This window comes from Poromitra crassiceps (genome assembly GCF_964638095.1).
Source record: "Poromitra crassiceps genome assembly, chromosome: 3".
Lineage (NCBI taxonomy): Eukaryota > Metazoa > Chordata > Actinopteri > Beryciformes > Melamphaidae > Poromitra > Poromitra crassiceps.
The window spans coordinates 75748011-75763251 of record NC_139625.1 but is presented as its reverse complement, the minus strand read 5'-3'; the positions used below and the strand labels follow the sequence as shown (position 1 = coordinate 75763251).

Genomic DNA, 15241 nt, shown 5'->3' with positions numbered 1-15241 from the left:
TTTAAAAACATCACAACATAACTTTAAGAAAGAGCATAAAAAGTGCATTAAGTGATAGGTGCAGCAGTTACAAAAAGAGCTAAAAACTGACAGAGGACTCATTGGCTTTGCATAATCGAATAAATCATTTTTTCTATATTAAATCCCCAGACATCATGATAAGAAACATGATTACACACACACATGATTGGAAAAGTTTACACAGATCTATAGACATAGCCTATTGAATGACGAACTTCAGGTAGGGATTTTGGAATTTCTAATCTGCTGACTGGAGAGAGAGACAGGAGAGACTAGTCTAGACTGTGTTGCTGTTTCAGATGATGCCAGACTTTGTTGTGGTGGACTCACTCTCACGCTGTGGGTCTGAGGCCACCACCTCCAGCTGGTAGTAGGAGTCCACGTCGTTGGCCTCCAGGCGAGGGGAGATGTTCACCATGTTGCCGTTCCTGCTGTACATCTTCAGGATGTCGTGCGGCCCGGCCTCTGCTGCCGCCCGGAACAGGCCTGAGACAAGATGTAATAATAACAATAATAATAATAATAATAATTATTATTATTATTGTTATTATTATAATAATTAGAAGAAGAAGAAGAAGAAGAAGAAGAAGAAGAAGAAGAAGAAGAAGAAGAAGAAGAAGAAGAAGAAGAAGAAGAAGAAGAAGAGCAACAACAACAATAAACGTTATATAGCATGTTTCAAAACAAAGTTATGAAGTACTTCACACGACAAAATACAATGGTGGACAACAATGGTAAAAACAATTTAAAAGAGCTTAAAGGTTATATGACATTGAGAAAGAGGTAAATGAGCAGAAGAGCTATAAGGAAGAGTATAATAGGTAAAATAGTAACTGTAAAATAATTAAAACAATACAATAAGAACAAGCGAAAGGCTTTGAAAAATAATAGGTTTGACTAAAAGTGAAGCTGAAAATGAAATCAGAGCACAAGCCCTAAGAAAGCACACTCATAAAAAGATGTCTTTATAGGAGGGATTTAAAAGAGCATAAGGAGCCTGCCAGTCTGATCTCCTCAGGGAGGTTTTTCCAGAGGCCTGAACAGAAAAAGTCCAGTTGCCTGTGGTCTTCAGCCGAGATTGTGGAAGGGCTAGCAGAGTCTCGGCTGAGGACCTCAGGTTGTGACCGGGCACATAATGGTGACAGAAAACCTCTGATGTACTTGGGTGCAAGTCCAGAATGGGTCTTAAAAGTCATCAATAATATTTTAAAATCAATTCTGAAATTTACCGGAAGCCAATGAAGAGAAGCTACGATAGGAGTGATGTGCTCTCTCTTTTAGATTTGGTGTCTGGCAGCTGCATTTTGGACAAACTGTAATTTATGTATAATCCTTTGGCTCAAACATGTATAGAGACAGTTACAATAGCCCGCCCGAGAGGAAATAAAGGCATGTGTATGACAGTCCTGGATCAAATGGAACTAATCTTGGAAAGTCTCCTGAGCTGCAAAAAAACAAGACTTGACAACTTTGTTGACAATTGTTCAACAAAACAAGAAGAAAATAATAGTCCCCCTCAGCTTTCCTCAGCTGCTCTGGGATTTGAACGAGCAAAGGTTGTTGCGGTCCCTTAGTAATGAATGCTGCTGTCTGATGTGTTTCTAGCCTCTTGTAAGCTGTCTGTCACTGTGTGAGGAGCTCCATGTGGTTTTGACAGCCGCTCAGACTGAAGGACTCAGTCTGTGTGCTGCTGTCATCTTGTGATGGTGATGAGTAACACCGGCATGGGGGGATGTAGGTCAAGGGCCCCTGTATGAGGCCCTCATAAATAGGCCAATTGTAAGCAAACAAAGGGATTGAATAACATTTGGGGGCTAAAATATGTCATTATCAACTCCTTGGCTAAACACTTGCATTGCATCTTATCCAATCTGTCTCCCATGCATGTTGTTCTGATTCACATGGCTTTACAGACAAACATTGACTGTCTTTTTCAGTGCTTCCATTAATGAGTTAGGCATTTAAAATGACATGACAATGCAGTTCTTGCATTGTTTCAATCAAATCTTATGATAACAGTATAATAGCTACATGAAAATCTCCAATGAAAATCACAACGGCAATAGAAAACACTGGACCTCTTACCTTTGACATCTGCAACAGAACAATCAACCCGAACCTCTGCCTCCTCCAGCCTCCCATTAACCATAAAATAAATTATTTTTGTTGTCATCCTGGAATCAAGTTGGACATGATATGATCAACAGATGAAAACGTGTGGCCTTGATACTTCAAAGCCAACGCCAAAATTGTACGGGGCACCTGCAAGTGACACTGAGCCCACCCATCTCCATGCTGAAGGGCTTTGTTACTCACTTCCAGCAGTTGTCGCTGTTTTCCATCACAGTTAAGGCTACGGCGTCTGCCATGGGACATTTTAAAACAGTACTATTGTATTACTTAAGTCTTGTGAATTACTTTTATTTTGCTAGCTTCGGCCTCTATAGACACTGAAAGGACTTGAGGAGTAACTGCTAAGGAACGTCGGGGCCCAAACAGTGTACGATATTACAATAATTAAAGGAAAACTCTTATACTAACCATACTAACCCAAATAACGGTCCTACTTTGTGGCCACAAGCAGAGACCTTTAATGTTAGAGACATCCCACTCCTGGCTCAGCCGAAACCACCATGGTTGGAACTTTTCCGGTCTCCTAAATGGACGTGGTTATCAGCTTGTGATTGGCTGTCTGTCAATGGTATGAAACTTCATTGGCTGACCAGTCTCCTAAGGGGCGTGGCAGTGCTCCGTGTACAGCACAGTATAAAGTGACTAGAGGTTGGGGTGTCTAAAAGGTCTCTGCCACAAGCAGCAACGCCACTTTGACTTTTTCCTTGGAACGAATCAATGGATCCGGTAGGTGTCCTGCAAGCTCTTTAGCTAGTTAACGTTAGCTGGTTAACTCATTAACATGCAGGGTGTCTAACGTTAATCACGTTTAGTCCAACAGCTAGTAACAGGTAAGAAAGATTACCCCGGCTAGCTGGAAAGCTAACCTTAGCTACTTCTCTGGAGCCACTGGTAACGAGTTAGCACGTTCAGCTAACATTAGCCCGACTGTATTTGTAGTATGATATATGCTAGCTAATGTGTGACTGTGTCACACAGCTAGCCGCATGAGATTGCTGACCTGTTCTGACATGTAACAGTTATTTATCTCACGTTAAGCCAGGCACTTAAGTCACTTAGCTTAGCTAGCCATGTTGACTTCTGATTCAAACTGACTGGCTTGCTATGCAAAAAAAAAAAACGTTATGTCTGTGTCTGTTTGTAAACTGTGATGACAGCAGGATAACGGTGCCTTTGTCCCATTTCATTCCGTTACAGTTAAGCAACACAACAACACAGAAGAATGAAGTGCGATGCCCTCTGCACCCCTCACCCGCAGGATATGTTGCATGAATCGTCCCTTTCACCAACGCTAGCTCCTGAAGTATAATAACTGGCACAGACGCGGGAGCAATTAAACAGTTCATATCTGCTCTAGTAGAGGCATTCTTTGGTCCGTGGGAGCAACATAACTGTAGGGAAAGACCACTCGGAAGTTTCTCCCAGCGCTGCTTGTGCCTTCAAGTTGCTGCTTGGGCTTTGCCGAGTCCCTGGCTCCCGACCCGACCAGGGCCATGGAGCTGAGCATGGAGTCCTGCCTGGAGCAGGTTCTGCAGAAGGACCTGGGGAGAAGGCTGCAGGTGGGCCAGGAGCTCATAGACTACATCCTGGACGAGGAGAAGTCCCCTGACCTGGAGGAGGACCAGAACATTCTCGACAGGATGGTGGAAGGCATCGCCAGCTCCTGGGTCAACGCCAGCAACTTCAAGGTGAAGGGAAGGGAAGTAGCGGCTGCCTGGGGAGACGCTGATCGATATATTAATAATACTGTGGCATTATTAGCTATATTTAATACAGTTTATGTGCAAGTGCAGGCACGTGTGTTAATCCACCTGCATGTGAATTCATACTCATGTTCAGTGCTGTCTCAGACTTATAATGGGGATTTGAATATGACTCAACTCAAGACTCTTTGGTGACACGGACACTGGGCACTCAAGACTCGACTTGGACTGGAGATATAGTGGCTTGACTAAAACACTGATAGAACGCACAAAAAGGTGTGGACCAAAGCAACTCAGCAGGCAACTATAATATATTGACTAAAACACTGCCTGGGAGAACTTCAGGAGAGGGTCACTGTAGGGCGGTGGCCAGATGAAACTCTCCTGACTGGAAGGTCTGAGGTTCGAATCCCAAGCCAGGCTAAGAAAATCAGGTTAGGGAAGTGCAGAAATAAACACACTCATCTCCTTCAACTTAATTAAAAAAAAACTCCCACTGTTGAAATGCTCTTTCTTGAGCAATGCCCAGCCTCAGATGTCCACTGGAGCTGCTATGTTAACCAGTAAATTAAATTACAGTTGTATTCAACTAAAAGTATTGGAAAGCCTTTGATCCCGTGGTTATCTCTCCATCCGCTTCTTGCCTGTCCACTCTTCCATTAATACAGAACAGCATCAGGACAGGACCATCCTATCTGCTTCACTATATACTCTACTACTGGACTGCATTTCCCTTCACAATTACTGTCATTTCCTATTGTCCTTTTTGTCTATATATATATATATATATATATATATATATATATATATATATATATATATATATATATATATATACACATACATTTACAGTTTCAGAACTTTCATGAGCTGTGTTCAATTTGGAAACGGCCTGGTGTTGTCCTCCCCCCTTTATTTTGTTTTTTAAATTGGCCTTAAATTCAGTTTAGGTAGCATTTAAAAAGGTCTTAAAGTCTTGGATAGCTTTCTGAAACAGGTGGGTGGTCCTAAATATGTGAACTGCCAAAACATGTTCAGTGAATGCTCAGTGTCTTGCTCAAGGACCCTTCAACAGGAAACGTTATCACTGTTTTGGGAATAGAACCTGTGACCTTTTGGGTATGGTCATGACTCTGGCTGCGTACATGACTAAAGCACAGCATTTTGCCTACATTCTTCCTCTCACTAGTTGTCGATCATTCATTTCAGCAAGGTTTTTAAACAGGGTTGCCACGGGTCTGGAAAGTGCTTGAATAAAAAATTAAAAAAATCAAGTACTTGAAAGTGCTTGGGTTTATAAAGTCCTTACAAGTGCTTAAATTTAGCGGACCGGAATCTCTCAGTTTTGAGCCTTGTGCTTTCTGTCATCTCAAAATTGCTGGGCCAAGCTTGATGCACTTTCTTCCTGTCTGACATGATCTCTCTGCACTGCCCTGGGTCATTGCTGGTCAAGATTGCTTTGAGTTTATGTTTAGTGTTAATTATTCATTCCAATGTGGAAGCATGACTGGAAATAAATTTGCATTAGAGGACTTAGGAGACTGGTATATATGAACATGTGTCACACAGTGAATTATTGGCCCGTAATTTAGAAATAATTTGTCCAAATCTATCATGACAAAAGAGTGGCAACCTTGTTTAAAGCAGCAGGCTCAGTCGACTAGCCATCTAGCTCTCTGCTAAGTTATATTGAGATGTACAGTAGCCATCATACCACCACAGGGCTGCACAGTGCTACATGTGCTACGACAGAATGTACCGCAGTAGCACACGTGCTATACACTGTTTTGAAACACATTTCTTGTTAAGGTTTGGATTTTGTGTGCCCTGTATGCATGCAATATTAATGTCCTTTGCCAGTCACAGACCTGTTTAAGTGACAAAGTCACTACTTGTGGTTGTTTTTAGAGATGGTCAGACCTGTTTAAGTGATGAAGTCACTGACTACTTGTGGTTGTTTTTAGAGACGGTAACATACCTGTTTAAGTGATGAAGTGCACTACTTGTGCTTGTTTTTAGAGATGGTAACATACCTGTTTAAGTGATGAAGTGCACTACTTGTTGTTTTTAGAGATGGTAACATACCTGTTTAAGTGATGAATTGCACTACTTGTGGTTGTTTTTAGAGACGGTAACATACCTGTTTAAGTGATGAAGTGCACTACTTGTGCTTGTTTTTAGAGATGGTAACATGCCTGTTTAAGTGATGAAGTCACTACTTGTTGTTTTTAGAGATGGTAACATGCCTTTTATGTGCCTGCTACAATTTAATGGCCTGTGCTGCAAGACGTCGATCAACCTCTGTAGCACCAGGGCTAATGTATGTGCAAAAAAGTGAACAGCCCTTCCTTCCAAGCAGGAGGATGATGCGAGTCACCTGGGCAGGTGCTGCTTGCAGTGTGAAACCACTTGAGACACATTCCTCTCTGGCTGCAGGTCTTTGGTACAAACTGTCCCAGGGGAGGACTTAGCTTGTTCCATAATGGATAGCTTGTTTAGTGGCGGTCAGAGCGGCTGAGAGAAGAACACACCGCTGCCTATGTTCCTGCATAGGTTGCTTCCTCTCTCTTCTTGTTACCATGGTGCACACGCTTTGCATGCCATCCATGTACAGTAAGTGTGTGTGTGTAATTTATGTGGATATGAGTGAGGCTGCCACAGCTGGTTAGTTGATACACTGAGATCGTGGTAGTGAGTGTGTTCCAGTGCCATGTCCCTCACAATGGCATCCAGCCTCTAGAGATGAGCAGCCTTCATGATATGGATCTGTTGTGGCTATTGTAACGATTGCATCCATATCAGATTTTCCATGTGACGTCGTTAATGCTTATTCACATTGTAATGTATAAGTAGGTGGGGAGAAATCACAGGGATAACCGTGTGTTGTTCACACCAAGGCAAAAAAAAAAAAAAGAAGCTTGTTGAAAAATGTCAATCCGAGCGAACGGGCGATGAGGCGAAAATTGTTGTCATTTGCGAAAATTTGTGTCACTCGCCTCATTCTCTTCTCAAGATTCAAGAGGTTTATTGTCACTCCGGTTGCACAAGTACACTCGTGTGAAATTCTTAGGCCGAGAGACTCTGCAGGATATAAATATAAGCAAAATAACACGATATGAAACATGAAACGTAGCATACGATCAGAACCAGGACATAAATATGAGCAAACTAACATGACATGGAACATGGCGTAAGATCAAAACCACACAAGAGCAGTAAATTGAAGCAGAAAAACAACAATACTCAGTAATGAGCAGAATAGCAATATAAGTGAGAAGAGAAAAGCAGTAAAGAACACTTGTCAGAGCAAGGTGCGATGAAAGGTAAGGTATCAGATGTCTATTAGTATACATCAGGTATGCACCGAGTCAATGTTACACTCGCTCATATTGCACTCCACATTTGGGCGAGGTAGTGTGTGTGTGTGTGTGTGTGTGAGAGTTATTTGTTGAGGAGTCTTATGGCTTGTGTTTGGGAATGGGGATAATGGTCACGGATTTAAAACAGGTGGGGACAGAGTGTGCGTTTGCTTCGCAGTGACTTTGTATGTAATCTCGACACGCACAAAATCCCCCCGGTGTGAAGTAAGAGGTGAACTAATCATTCAAGTTGACATTTAATTGAAATAAGTGCTGCTTGGTGAATTATAGGTGTGGCAAATACCAACTGGAAAAATATTTTAAGTCATGTTCCATGAGGTGTGTAGGCTTTCCGATAAAGAACAATAAAGTGCCTGATTTCTCAATGGAGTTTGGCACGACGCTCTCTCCCATACAGGGTGAAGGAACAGGGCCTCAGTGGGACTAACTGTAACGGGTACTGCTACAGACAGAGCCAGGGAGAAACCACACTCACCACTGCACTGACTAACAGCTGTAGACACATGTACATGCACACACACTCATACACAACCACAGCCAATGGCATCTGTGCTCTGTGCTGGCCTGGAAACGCTGCCTCTCTCCTCCCGTCCCAGTCATGTCTCTGTGGCGGTAATGGGGACGTGGCTCCCATGTGATGTGGCAGCAGCAGCGGCGGTGGGCTGTGAGCTTAATTTACCAGCACCATTAGCCCAGATACGCACGGCTCTCTGTGTGAGCGCCTGGCCAGACACCATGCCAGCAGGACAGAAGACAAGCTAGTCATAGAAACGGCTGGTTCAAGATCTAGTGACAGGGGTAAAGTGGTCGTTTCAGTTTCAATAGGCTACGTCTGTGTGTGTTAGGGTAGCTGCAATGCTCTTATCTTTTTAAATAGGGTTGAGGGGCATCTGGGTAGTGTAGAGGTAAAAGCACTGGCCTAGCACCGCGGAGATCCCGGTTCAATTCCCGGCAGCGGTACTTCCGGCTTGGTCAGACGTCCCTGAAGACACAATTGACCGTGTCTGCGGGTGGAAAGCCGGTGGGCTGTGAGTCCTGGTCACTGCACTAGAGTCTAGACTAGCTGCTCCTCTGGTCGTTCAGGGTGCGTGTTTGCGGGGAGTCTGAGCCTCATGCTGTTAGCATGCACAGGCTGAGCCTCATGCTGTTAGCAGGGACAGTCGGAGCCTCATGCTGTTAGCATGGACAGGCTGAGCCTCCTCATGCTGTTAGCATGGACAGTCTGAGCCTCATGCTGTTAGCATGGACAGTCTGAGCCTCATGCTGTTAGCATGGACAGTCTGAGCCTCATGCTGTTAGCGTGGACAGTCTGAGCCTCATGCTGTTGTGTCTGTAGTGCTGTTGTGTCTGTAGTCAGCCTGAAAATTATAATCTTATTTATATAGCACTTAAAAAAATGCTTCACAATCAAGAGATAAAAGACAACAGATAAGATCAGAGACATGAAAGTAATACAATAGAATTTAATAATACAAATAAAAACCAAATAAACAAAAAGAAAGATGTAGAACCAGCCATAGAGATAAGAAGAAATGGAAGAATATAACAGAAAATAATAAAAATGTAACGGTACATTTCTGGACAATTAAATTAAATTAGGGCAAAGCAGCAGACTGGGAAAAGTTCCATGAGACTATGCTGCTAAACGTCCAGAGGATGGCAGCAGAGAGCACAGTCTGCAGAGAGCAGAGTCTATTTCTTTATGGTCGGCATAATGAATCTCTCAAATGAAAGAGTTTCCAAAAATTGCACCATAGCCTAGACGCGAGGTCCGGGTGATGCGTATGTGTTGGTATGGTGTCAGCAGGGAAACTCTCACTATACGTTCATTGAGTCTCCCATACCACCCCATGACAAGGAAAGTTACTGTGGAGGTGACTGGACTGCTGTAGTATAATGGACATACTATCTTCAGTCATGGTTCTGCTAACTTTGCTGTTTTAGCGCCCAGAATAGAAGAATGGCTGCTTTATATATTGGATTTAGTTTACAGAACACGTTTATTTTGATTCTAAAGTGTGTTTTGGAAGGAGAACGCTCTGTTTTGTGAATTACCCATAATGCTTTGCAGCACCCATTCAAATTCATTGCTGTTCTGCTGTTCTCCTGTTACAGTAATTTGTAGTTACAGAAATAAATTAACTCCCATTGCATAATTGGTAAAATAATAATAATAATAATAATATTTTATTATTATTATTATTATTATTATTATTATTATAACAATAATGAGGTAATTTCCCTAATTACCTAATGATGTGATGTCATCAGTGATGTCATCAGTGATGTCATCCTTCCTGGCTGAGGCTATAAGTTCAGTGATGATGTCATCAGTGATGTCATCACTAATGCCTACTAGTGTATAATAATCATATCATCCAGCATAGATAAATCCTTATTAAGTTACCGTAAGTTAAGTTATCCTTTATTTATCCCCTTGGGGAATTTCATCCTCTGCATTTGACCCATCCTCTACTAGGAACCTTCCTAGAACTAGGAATATATATTGCTAATATAATTGATAAATGGTAAATAGTGTATGCCGTGCATGTTAGTGGTTCTCAAAGTGGGGTCCGGGGACCCCCATGGGTTTTTGAGGGGATTCCAGGGGGTCCCCAAACAAAAAGGGTGATCATTTATTTTCACTAATAAGTCCATCCGTAAGTAACACAATGACAGAATGTTTGACTATTTTGGTCATTTTGGGTTTGATACACTTTCTATAATAAAACATCTAAAAGCAAAAAAAAATCACTGGTGTATGTATTTTAACCCCAAAGGTAAACACAGAGACATTCCCTTAAACCACTGCCCAATACTTGGTCTGCCGGTACTTTTCCATGTTGCTATAGATATTTTTTTGCTTGGAAAAGGCACATGCCTAGATGTTTGTTCTCTACGTTTTATATTACCGTATATCCCTCCGGAATCCAGATAGATGCCAAGAACAAAAAACGTAGGTTTGACAGCTATTGGGATTGATAAAATCTCCTGCACTACTAATCCAACTTCTTCCCAAAATGCCCTAATTCTTGGCCATTTTCTCATGTGTTTCTTGTTGTTTTCGTGCTCCAGGTGGTTTTGCTGGGGATGGACTTGCTGTCAGCTCTAGTCACCAGGCTGCAGGAGCGCTTCAGGACGCAGGTTGGAACTGGTGAGCCGATGAATTTCAATATTCTCACACAGATAGTTTAATATGAACACATCTGTCAGTGTGTGTCCCCTAATACACAGAATAAAAAATTCAACTATTGAATATAGTTGATTTTAGGCCTAAACTTCTGTTATATGCATTGTCCCGTCAGTTCTGCCGAGCTTGATCGATCGGTTAGGAGATGCCAAGGACCAAGTTCGGGACCAGGGCCAAGCGCTTTTACTCAAGATTATGGATCAAGCTGCTAACCCACAGGTACGCAGAGACACATATATACTAAGACAGCAATAAAAATAAACAAATAATCATCTGTGGCATTTTCAATGGAATGTTTAGTTTTGTTTCACTCCCTCTGATGTTATTTTGTCAATATGGTGCAAAAATCTGTTGTTCACTGTATCTTTTTTGACCCTTCCAGTATGTGTGGGACCGAATCTTGGGAGGCTTCAAGCATAAGAACAACCGGACCAGAGAAGGACTCTGCCTTTGCCTCATCTCCACCTTAAATGCGTAAGTCTAAAGCAGAAGCTAAATCTCTGAAAAAAGAAGAAAAAACTACAAATAAAAAAAATAATTGCTTTGGACATGTTCTCGAAGTTTAAATGTACTGTTTGAAGGTTGTGCATATAAATATTCCAAAGTCTAGTATATCCATTTGGTTAAAAAATAAATAAAATAAAAATAAAAATCGATGTCTCTCTACCACTACCGCTGATTTTGAAAATGGTTTGTGCACAAAACGTGTCATAATCAATCCTAATCGTGTCAAGTCATAATGGGACGTTTAGTAAGAGGAGATATTTCAATTCTAAAATTCAAAACTGTAGTCACTGTGGTGCTTGGCCTTCCAGTGTTAAAAAGGTATTATAATTAATTGTAATGTAATACTATAAATAATTTTGGAAGAGATGTGACTTATTTCAGATGGTATTTGCAACTTTTGTGTGTGTGTGTGTGTGTGTGTGTGTGTGTGTGTGTGCAGGTATGGATCTCAAAGCCTAACGCTCAGCAAAATCGTGCCCCACATCTGTAACCTCCTCGGAGATCCCACGAGTCAGGTAGTTCCAGTGTTGGGAGGGTTACTTTTCAAATGTATTCCACTGATTACTGAATACAAGCCTAAAATGTCATTTGTAGGATATTTCATTATATTGCTCAAGTCAAGTAACATATTCTAAATACTTTGGATTACTTTTGGAATAGTTGTTGGGCCCAGTTACGCATGATGGTTCTGAATGGAAAACGTTCTGTGGAGATGTATTTGTTGTTCAGTCTGAACTGAAGTCACACAAGGCAACACATTTCAGGTCGTTTCAGACCCAACTGACATTTTCCAGGATAATCACCAGCTAAAATAGCGACTTGGACTAGTTGTTGGAGTCAGATTCCTCAGCTGCTATCAGCATGCATCATATTGAACACTGACTAAAATGTAACACTGTCTGGTGAAAGGCGTAACAAGTACAGATAAGTAAAGATATGTTTTTTCCCCTCTTATCTTCATATTATGCAAGTTTAGATGTTGAAGAACGCACTCAATATAACCAACAACAGTTTTAGGATCATTAAATACTTCTAATTTGTTAGCAAACTAAGCTGGGCAAACCAAGCTTGTTCACCAACTTTCAGTGCGATTTTCTCTGAATGTTGCTTTTAGGACTATTTTCAGATGTACATGTATGACACATTGTTTGAAAGCTTACAATTTGCCCTTTCATAATCTGTAAAAAACAGAAAAATTACCTTGGCCTACTTGTTACTCAAAACGCCAGTCCCTATCTCATATTAATTCAAATCCACTCAAGGAATTAAGTTCTAGAGAAAGCAAAGGATTCTGAAACTGAAAATGTGTGTTGTTAGTCTTCGGCAGCCCTCTACGGGTGAAATACTGACATTACAGCTCAACACAGTCTGGCCACAAAAGCAGGACCTGTTTGTTCCTTTTTCTCTGTATCCATTTTGCACTTACTTTCAGTTGTGTGGCAGACAAGGCATTTAGCTGTTGAGGGATGTTGTTGTAGGGATCTAACCTTTGACCTCCCAGATGTTATGGGATTGTCTGTCTGACCTGTTGGCCCCTCGTCGCTCTGCTCTACTTTACTTTTGAGTTTGTTGTCCAGTGATAAACTGTGACGGTCCATCATCACCGGAACCGCACTTCCCTCCGAGGACAGGAAGCCGTGCCCAATGACCTCCCTTCCTGACACCACCACATGCACACACGCACGCATGCACGCGCGCACACATAAACACTTGTCTTGTCGAGGTGGCTGATGGATTCCAAAATTCAACTCCAGCGTTCATTATTTGATCTCAGAAAAAGAGACATTTGAAAAAAAGACAGTGATGTTGGATGATCAGGTACTCAGTTTGCGAGCTAACAGGCTGATATGATCTTGCACGGTTTTGACGCCATCACATTCACAAAATCTCTCCACAAACAGAGAGACAGACAGACAGGCATATAAACACCTAGCGCACGCGCGCGCACACACACACACACACACACACACACACACACACACACACACACACACACACACACACACACACACACACACACACACACACACACACACACACACAGTGGGAAAAAAACAATACCAAGCGCGATGCTGTCACAGCTGGCAATTAAACAGGTCTGTTAAAGTCTGTTGAAAAGGCTGAATTGTATTTTTAGAAATGACTATATTGCATAAGCGCTGAGGATTTCCAATATGGCTGCCAGACAGTGATGTAGGTCATCTGAAAGGCCTCTATTGTCTGACAAAGTGGTGCTGACATCAGGCTCAGCTGCAGGAGAGACCCTCAGGAGCTGGGAGGGATTCAGGGACTTGCTCTAGGACAGTGGTTCTCAAAGTGGGGTCTGGGGACCCCCCTGGGGTCCTTGAGGGGTTCAAGGGGGGTCACCAGCAAAAAGGAGAATAATTTGTTTTCACTATAATACCATTTGTAAGCAACACAATGTCAGAATGTATGACATGGCTTTCGTACATTTTCTGTAATAAAACATCTCAAAGCAGAAACGCAGAAGGCAGATGCTTGTCTTAGATTGATGCCTCATAAAGCCTAACCATATGTGCAACATGTCAGTGTTCCACCAGTTACTTTCATATTGTCTCTTGCTCATTTGTGATTTGCTCCTGCACAGCTGAGCAACAGAATCACAGCACCGTTCTATTAGAAGTGTACACATATTAGTTTCCTTTATTTACTTTCCAGGTGATAAAACATCGTGAAGTGATAAAACATGGCGATAATGCACAGAAAGAAGAACGCTTTGTCAGGAGAGATATTGATCGTATACAAGAAAAACTGACCCTAAACAGCCAGTGGCGACCGGAGATGTGACTGAAAGTGTGTACTGTGTTTGTGTGTTGTGTTGTCCTGTAGGTGCGCGACCAGGCCATGAACTGCCTTGTGGAGATCTACCGCCACGTAGGAGAGAGAGTGAGGATGGATCTGGGAAAGAAGGGTCTGCCTCAGTCACGGTGCGTTCACTGTGTTGCTCAGGGCATGGGTTAATAACATTACTTCACACTCTTATTTTCTTTTGGATTTCTAGCTGTTAGGGGATTGATTTTTGAACTGTAGCGGCTAAATCGACCGACTAAAGGTGCATTCACACCGAGATATTTATTTTTCGCTCTGTCGCTCAAGTCAACCCTTTGGAATCGCTCTGTCGCTCTGTTTAAATCGCTCATCAACAGGCACACGAAATGACGGGATATAACGTTACGCAATGTCATGCTGTTTGTCCACCACGAGCCACCGTCATTGTTTACAAGCTAAGCCTATCAGCGTGCTCCTAAAATGCGAGCTGCATACCGGTAGTACAGACTTCACTTTCATGTCAGCTGTCAGCCTGTCAATGCGGTTTGTTGCCACACAATAAACCAGCGGTTTGTTCCAAGCCAGAGTGATCCTTGACTCGCTCTCACACGGCAGCCAATCAGCATTGAACAGCGAGCGACTGATGCCAGCGTATTTTCGCTCGAGTTGGAATATTTCATCTTGAGCGACGAGCGTATTTTCTCCCTATCGCTCTGTCTCTGCCGCTCGGACGCCCAGCGATTATTCTCCCAGGCGAATATACGCTCAATCGCTCGTTTGCATTGACTTTGTATGTAAACTCGACGCCAGCGACAAACTTTAATAGGTCGGTGTGAACGCAGCTTAATTAAATGTTTTGTTCAGTGATTCTCTTTTAAAGTCAACATAGTTTCATAATGGGGCGTGTGGGCAGTGCAGCGGTCTATTCCCTGCCTGCCAACACGAGGGTCGCAGCAGGTTCCAACCCTCGTGTTACCGCCGGCTCGGTTGGGCATCCATACAGGCACAACTGGCCGTGTCTACGGGTGGGAAGCCAGATTATGGGTGTGTCCTGGTTGCTGCACTAGTTGGGCCACCTGTTCGGGGGAACTGGGGGGAATAGCGTGATCCTTCCACCTGCCAGTGAAACTCCTCGCTGTCAGGTGAAAAGAAGCGGATGGCGACTCCACATGTATCGGAGGAAGCATGTGCTAGTCTACAACTCTCCCCAGATCGGCAGAGGGGGTGGAGCAACGACTCAGACAGCAGGGGCCAAGTGCAGTTTGGGAGGAGGGGGGTGGAATCTGATTTTTTAAATACAAAAAAACAAGCCAACTAGATTTTGCCAGTACAACATCTCCAAATGATGGCTGGTTTCCTGCCAAAGTGGCTGTCAAGAGTCGACAAATTGACCAGCAGTAAATGTCACCTCTGTCTGCTGCGTGTGGCCGCTGTTAATTTCCCAGCATGATTATTAGTGTTTGTTCCAGTAAGATTAGCCCGTAGGCTTCACTGTAGCCCGTTGCCGGTGTATTTCT

General features: G+C 42.7%; 2 protein-coding genes across 2 annotated transcripts in view; one reads left to right on the top strand and one right to left on the bottom strand.

Moving 5' to 3' along the window:
- The window catches only part of LOC310774228 (high affinity cGMP-specific 3',5'-cyclic phosphodiesterase 9A-like), a gene marked incomplete at both ends in the record, with an annotated part of 17019 nt that extends 14825 nt beyond the window's left edge, over nucleotides 1-2194 (bottom strand). Inside the window, 2 exons of the mRNA XM_083634278.1 lie at nucleotides 352-507; nucleotides 2107-2194. Of these exons, the coding sequence (XP_083490404.1) occupies nucleotides 352-507; nucleotides 2107-2194 (244 nt within the window). The remainder of the gene's footprint in view (nucleotides 1-351; nucleotides 508-2106) is intronic.
- Nucleotides 2195-3647: 1453 nt separating this feature from the next.
- The window catches only part of LOC310773728 (CLIP-associating protein 1-like), a gene marked incomplete at its 5' end in the record, with an annotated part of 113781 nt that continues 102187 nt past the window's right edge, over nucleotides 3648-15241 (top strand). Inside the window, 6 exons of the mRNA XM_083633662.1 lie at nucleotides 3648-3842; nucleotides 10313-10391; nucleotides 10543-10646; nucleotides 10810-10901; nucleotides 11374-11449; nucleotides 13785-13882. Coding sequence (XP_083489788.1) covers nucleotides 3648-3842; nucleotides 10313-10391; nucleotides 10543-10646; nucleotides 10810-10901; nucleotides 11374-11449; nucleotides 13785-13882 — 644 coding nt within the window. The remainder of the gene's footprint in view (nucleotides 3843-10312; nucleotides 10392-10542; nucleotides 10647-10809; nucleotides 10902-11373; nucleotides 11450-13784; nucleotides 13883-15241) is intronic.